This window comes from Mustela nivalis (assembly GCF_964662115.1).
Source record: "Mustela nivalis genome assembly, chromosome: 18".
Classification (NCBI taxonomy): Eukaryota; Metazoa; Chordata; class Mammalia; order Carnivora; family Mustelidae; genus Mustela; species Mustela nivalis.
The window spans coordinates 45,717,852-45,724,605 of NC_139037.1; the positions used below are offsets into that span (position 1 = coordinate 45,717,852).

Here is a 6,754-nt window from a genome sequence, read left to right on the forward strand (position 1 = left end):
GCTCCCTCTTACTGGTAAGGAGACCTGTCTGTCTGCGGTTTGGGGCCTTTATTGACCAAAGCAGGTAGGGAGGTCTGGGAGCCAGTGAGCAGAGGGCTGCTGAGCCCGACTCAGCGGGCCACCAGCCGGAGCTGGAAGGCTGGGGGGATGTTGCCCAGGCCCGTGCACTGCGGGGTGAGGTTGATGTCGGTGCGGCTGCCCACAGGGAGCAGGCAGAACCGCTGGAGGATGGCGGTGAAGAAGAGGAAGATCTCCGATCGTGCCAGGCCCGCGCCCAGGCACATCCGCTTTCCTGAGGACACGGGGATGCAGGGTGGGAACCACGCCCCTCCCAGGCCTGCCCAGCCTTGTCCCCTCCCTTCCTGCCCAGACCTGGGGCAAAGGGCATGAAGGCATCGTTGCTCTGGAACTTGCCCTTGTCGTCCAGGAAGTTGGTGGGGTTGAAGCATTCTGGGTCTTTGAACTGGGTGGGGTCCTGGTGTGAAGACTTGAGCACAGGAATCACAAAGGTACCCTGGGAGCAGGGGTGCACAGGGGTTACCCGTGGACTTGGTTATAGTTATCCAAGACCCCATTTAAAAGCCAGTGGGAAGGTGGGCCTATTTTCCCTACTCCTAGGGCCATGTGACTCAGCATTGCACGTGCTCAGGGCTGATGATTTTGGCTGAAGGTCTCCCAGGCCTGCAAAGAATCCCCATGCGTGGGCACCTTGGGCAGAAAGTAGCCGCGCAGGTGGGTGTCCCTGGTGAGGGCACGGGGCAGCCCCAGTGGCAGCACACTGATGAAGCGCTGGATCTCGTGTAGCACGGCATTGGTGTAGGGCAGGTGCTCGCAGTCCTCTAGCCTTGGGGTGCGTGTCCGCCCTACCACTGCATCCAGCTCGGCCTGCACTTTGGCTGGGGGTGGTCAGAGGCTGTGAGCTATGCATTCTCAGGCCCCTAGCCATCCCCACACCCATGCCACCTCATTCCAGGCTTTCCAGCTCCCGGACCTGCCACCTCTGGGTACTTAAGCAGAATGAGGAGCCCATAGCGCAGAGTGGTGCTTGTGGTCTCAGTGCCACCGAAGAAGAGATTGTGTGTTGTCATCAGCAACGTCTCCTCCTGGAAATGGCTTTCTGGGTCTTCCTGTTCCTGCGGACAGAGATGGGTGTTTTGGCTGTCTGGCACCTCCTAGTGGGTGGCATGGGGGCGGTTTTAGAGTAGCAGACCCGCACCTTACTCATCTGATCCAGGAAGCAATCGATGAAATCGCGGGGCTCCCCAGGCTGCCGCGTCTGCTGGTGCCACTTGATTTGCTCAGAGATGAAGACCCGAAGCTTCGTGAAGTTTCGAAACATTCGGTGGTGTGGGCCTGGGAGCCACTCAAGGAGGGAGGGGAAAATGTTGTACATCTAGGGGGACAAGACCGCAGCAGGACCTTGAGCAAGTGCACTAGTTCCCGTGCAGGGAGACTGCGCCAAGACTTTGATGTTCTAAGTTCTAGAACTCTTCTCTTCCAAGACTGATCCAAGGTTGGTAGGTCTGTGTACCCTAGGTTTGGCATAGGGGGGAGGAACTGAATCTGGCCCTCTCACCTCGCCCCATCTGGAACTCATGATGCGGAAGTTGTCATGGAAGAGGTCCAGGAGCCTCAGGAACTCTGGGTCCTCATAGCCATAGCGGTTCCCGAAGACCACCGAACAAATAACGTTAGATACAGCATTATCCAGGAGCCGTCGGGGGTTGAACGGCGCTCCTGGGAGGGGGAACGGGACGGGGTCTTTTTGTGGTGGCTAGGCCTACTGACTTCCTTCCACTACAAATGCCTGTCCACCCACCGCCCCTGCTTTTTAAAGATTTTATTTTTAAGTAATCTCTACACCAAACCTGGGGCTGGATCCTACAACCCTGATGGACAGTCGCTGGCTCTGCTTACTGAGCTAGCCAGGCGCCCTGCCGTGCCCCTTCTTGATCTTTGGCCACAGCCGCAAAAAGCCCCTCTCCTTTCCCAGGCCGCACCAATGGTGGCTTGAAGTTTGCCAAGCAGACAAGCTGCCTCCTCCAGGATGCGCTCCTCTATGGTCCGCGTTCCCAGCCCGAACTCCTTCAGTGCTCCCAGTGCAAAATTGCGCAGCGTCCACCAGCGCGGCCCGTTGGAAAACAAGATGCCTAGGGAAAGCAGAGAAGGGGCGGGTCGGGGAGCTTGCCACGCCCCATCCTGGCTCTGTCGGGTTTTGGAGCCGGCTTCCTCGCGACCCTTCAATTCTGCGCTTTCTGTTGCTCTCGGTTGCAACCCCAGCCTTCTCGGCCCTATCCACGCGTTCGCCCCACCACTGCTGGTCTCCATCCCTGACCAGTGCTTGCTCGCTTTGCTTGAGCTCTTGGGCTCTTCTCTTCCTTCTATTGGCTGGACCAGAAACCAGCCCCTCCAATTCGGCTTCTACATTTTAGCTCCGCCCCACCTTCTCGCTCTTTGCCTTCACTGGCCTTCTCGTTCGGCCCCGCCCCATCTCCCGACCCCGCCCCTTATCGCTCAAACTGGGTGGTCCGGCCAGCTCTTCCGCCGCCTGGGACTCACCGTTTCCGCGAGTGAAGTGATGGAAAACAGCCATGGCCCCGCGGCCGGAGAAGGCATCCGCCTGCAGCACTAATGCGTCCCGCAGCGCAGAGTAGCCGCACAGCACCACTGCAGGGCGCGGGCCCAGCCGCACTGTGAACACTGGGCCCCAGCGGCCAGAGAGCTACGCGGAGCGGGTGCTCAGCGGGTCCTGGTCGGGGCTCCTGACCCCGTCCTCCACCCTAGAGCCCCCGCCCCCAGCTCCCTCTTCTTTCCGACCCAGAGTCCCCATGTCATCCCCTCATTACTGACGGAGGAGGTCAGATCCCCACCTCCTTCCTTCCTCCTCCGCAGGAGTCCAGCGCCCCAGCTTCCTCTTCCCTCGGGATCTGCAAGACCAGGGCCCGAGCCCTCTGCACCCACCGAAGTAGGCGTCTGGACCGTCGGTGGTCTCCTCCCCACCTTGAACCAGGAGAGCAGACCTCTCGGCACCCCTTCCCCACAGCCCGCGACCTAACTTCTCACTCTAGGCTCCTCCCTGAGGACCCCAGAGTCGGGGGAGTAGGGGTGGGGTGGGGAGGGAGGGATCCGGGTCGACTCTGCCAGGAAGTCAGCCCCACTGGCCCTCTCCTCTTTCAAACAGATATCCAGGCTCCCAGCTTCCACCCGTAGTCTCCTCCTTTCCTGGAACACAGGGCTCCAGGTCCCTCAACCCTCCTCAGAACTCAGGGGTTGGAGCCCTCAGCTGTCTTCAATCAGAGCACCAGGACTTCCAGCCCCGGAGCCCACTGTCGGGCTCTATCTACCTCCATGAGCGCTCGGTCCAGGCGTCCAGGCTCCAGCTGCAGCAGGTTCCCCAGCAGTGGGAGTGGCGTTGGCCCTGGGGGTAGGGACCCCCGAGTCTGAGTGCCCTGGGCACCCCAACCCCGCCTGGCTAGGGCCAGCAGCAGGACCAGCAGCAGCAGCAGCAACGCTGTGACTCCCATGACCATCGTGCCCTCTATCGTCCATGCCTGCCCCCCTTTGCCTTTATTTGATTCCCTTTGGGTCTTGGGTGGAGCTGGGCAGATACCAGGAGTGGGTATGGCTGCTCATTTTGCAGATTCCCCCACCCAAGGTCTCCACCCAGCCCCCTAGCTCTGTGCCAGGCACAGCCAGCCCCATTTGGCAGCTTTGTTGCACTAGCATTTCCATGTCAATACACCTGCCCACACCTGCCCGACAGGTGCACCCTACTGAGTCCTTGGGTCCTTGGGGTCCATCTTCCTTGGCCCAGAAGTGTGCATTACTGAATCTTCTGGCCGCCTTGGGGCCTATGACCTCCTAAAAGCCATACCCTATAACTTTGGATTCCTAAATACATTCCTGACTTCCAAATACACTTCTAAAAACACCCCTGGTGATATACCCATTAGCCTGGCCCTCCTGGGCCCTGTGCTTGTGATTCCCAGGGACAGGCCCCTGACCCCTTGTCACTTCCATGCCCTGGCTCTTAAAACGGTGTATGCTGCACCCGTACACTGTTCAGGAAGGCGGCTCACCCTCCCACGGACCTTTGCCTGACCGGATCCAGCCTTCCGCCAGGTACCTGGCACAGGGCCCAGACCTGGCGAGATTGTGGGGGCAGCATAGCTTTTGGGACTGGCCTTGTTTCTGGGAGTGTCTCTCAAGGTCTCTGTCTCTGTTTTTTATTTCATCTCTTCCTCTGTGTTTCTTTGTTCATCTCTCTCTTTCCACCTCTGTTTTACTCTGCCTGCTTTTGTTCTTTTCTGTATCCCTTGGAGTTTCTCTTTCCCTTCATCTCCCACTTTCCTGTCTCCCTGCCCTCTGTCTCTACCCTGGGTCTCCGGATCTGTCAGGCTTTCTTTGTCTGGGAACCCAGGTGACAGGCAGTGGGTTCAGGGCAGGACCCCTGCTCCAGGGCGCTGACTCCACCAACAGTGGGGGGTTGGTGTGGGGTGCCCTCCCGGGTCCCACCCAGCCCATTTTGTCAGACTCTCTGATGAGCCACTCTCTCTGGGCCTCTTCAAGAGCTGGCATTTGTCCTGCTCGTTTCAGTATCCCCAGCACGAAAACAGTGCTCGGCACACAATGGGTGCTCAGCAAACATTTGTAGAGCAAATGCATGCTCTCTTTATCCTGATTTCTGTTTCTGTCTTTATCTTAGACTCTGTTTTCCTCCGGCTCTCTTTTGCTGAATCCTTGTGACTGTCTCTCTCCTTGTCTGTCTTTGTGTCTTATTTTTTAAGGTGCCTGTCTCTCTAGCTCCCTTTTCCTTCTATTCTCAGATCTCTATCTCTTTTCATCTCTGTTCCTCTCAACTTCTAGCTCTGCTTTAGAATTTCCTTGTCTTCCTTCTCTCCGGGCAGCTGTCTCTGCCTTCCTGTCAGTGTGTCCCTGTCTCTCTGTCTCACTCCCAGTCTTGGTTTTCAGGATCTCTCCCGTCTGTTTCTCTGCATCTCTCCATCTCTCCTATCTCTCTCCATCTCTTTTTTTAGTACTTCCGTGTGTTTCTCTTTGTTATTTCTTTACTATGTCTCTTTGCTCTTTGCTATTTCTTCCTTAGGTCCTTGGAGTCTCTCCCTCTCTCTCTCTATCTCCTTGTCCCTGCCTGGGCCCTTGGGGCAGACTCTGTGGTTGGCTTGTGCTGGCAACAGTTTAGGGATTAAGGAGCTGACGTCTTGTGTGGGGACTGCCTATAATTTTCAGTAGAGCATGTCCCAGCTTCTGGATGGCCTTGGGGAGACCCTGTTTAGGATAGGGTAGGCTCACCAGGGCCACCTCCACCCATGGCTGGGGGGCCACCACCGCTCTGCCTGCCTCTGGCCCTGGCTCCATGGAGCTGAAGACGCCCAGTTCATTGAGAAAAGCTTCTGTCAGCAGGATGTCAGGCTGACAAAACCAACCCCAGGTTGGGAGGCCCCATGCCCCAGAGTGCTGTCCCCACCCCAAAGGGAAGAATTGCAAGAAAAAGGGATGTTCTTCATTGCTCTTCCTCTCTGGCCTTCTCTGGCCATTTCTGTTGCCTTCTTTGTCTCTCCTCTTCTCGCTGTCTCCCCATTTCTCCATCCCTGCACCCTCTGCTTTCCTCAGTGTCTCTGACTTGTGACATGGAAGGGAGCAGTGTTGGAGTCTGAATTCTGTTCCCAGCCCTGCCCACTTCCGACTGTGTGATCTTGGCCAAGTCATTTCAGGTCTCCAAGTCTCTAAAAGTGTATAATGTGGGACGCTTGGGTGGCTCAGTCTGTTGACCATCTGCCTTCTGCTCAGGTCATGATCCCAGAGTTCTGGAATAGAGCCTCCCGCTGGGCTCCCTGCTAAGTGGGGAGTCTGCTTTTCCCTCTTCTACCCAGTCATGTTTTCTCTTGCTGTCTCTCTTTCTCTTAAATAAATAGATAACTTTTTTTTAAATATATAATGGGGGCGCCTGGGTGGCTCAGTGGGTTAAAGCCTCTGCCTCCAGCTGAGGTCATGATCCCAGGGTCCTGGGATGGAGCCCCGCATCGGGCTCTCTGCTTCGCAGGGAGCCTGCTCCCCGCCTCTCTCTGCCTGCCTCTCTGACTACTTGTGATCTCTGTCTGTGAAATAAATAAATAAAATCTTTTAAAAAAATAAAATAAAATAAAAAATAAAAAGTATATAATGGGGCACCTGGGTGGCTAAGTGGGTTAAGCCTCTGCGTCCAGCTCAGGTCATGATCTCCGGGTCCGGGATCGATTCCTGCATTGGGCTCCCCGCTCAGTGGGGAGCCTGCTTCCCGACACCCCCCCCCACCTGCCTCTTTGCCTACTTGTGATCTTTGTCTGCCAAATAAATAAAATATATTTTTTAAAGTATATAATGCTTCTTTGTCCTATAGGGAGTTTAAATGGGGGCATTTAGAGTGAATAGGAAGCAGTGTGTGTTAAGTGTCATTTTTCAGTCTCTCATCTGTCTGGTTCTCCCTGCTTCCATCTCCGTCTCTGTACAGCACCCGCATCTCTAGCAGACTCGTTCTGTGTATCTCTGGGCTTTCTGTCTTTTTCTCTACCTTGGTTTCTCTGCCTCTCTGTCGTCAAGCTGTCCAGCTCTTACCCCAGGAAATAATTTCTCCCAGTTTCTAGCCACTCTAAGGGCGAGGGTAGAACTAGTCAATTCGGTCTCTCCTGTACAGCCCGACATTCCTTCTCCCCGTCCTAGGGGGCTGCCCTCCTCCCTGTAATTCAGTCCAGGCAGG

At 56.1% G+C, this 6,754-nt stretch overlaps 1 protein-coding gene across 1 annotated transcript; it reads right to left on the minus strand.

Annotated features, from left to right (window-relative positions):
- Positions 1-29: 29 nt before the first annotated feature.
- On the minus strand, positions 30-3,593 carry LOC309852562 (cytochrome P450 2F2-like). The gene is made up of 9 exons (XM_082709410.1): positions 3,345-3,593; positions 2,560-2,722; positions 2,001-2,150; positions 1,577-1,737; positions 1,217-1,393; positions 992-1,133; positions 709-896; positions 373-514; positions 30-292 (listed from the first exon to the last, which is right to left on the minus strand). The coding sequence occupies exons 1-9, from the start codon at positions 3,528-3,530 to the stop codon at positions 111-113; spliced, it is 1,491 nt and encodes a 496-aa protein (XP_082565536.1). The 5' UTR covers positions 3,531-3,593; the 3' UTR covers positions 30-110.
- Positions 3,594-6,754: the final 3,161 nt, after the last annotated feature.

Coding starts and splice junctions, on each gene's coding strand:
- LOC309852562 (XM_082709410.1), bottom strand. CDS start 3,530: ATGGTCATGGGAGTCACAGCGTTGCTGCTGCTGCTGCTGGTCCTGCTG. Junction 1,394..1,576: donor TGAGTTCCAGATGGGGCGAG/GTGAGAGGGCCA, acceptor TTGTCCCCCTAG/ATGTACAACATTTTCCCCTC. Junction 515..708: donor GCGGCTACTTTCTGCCCAAG/GTGCCCACGCAT, acceptor CCCTGCTCCCAG/GGTACCTTTGTGATTCCTGT.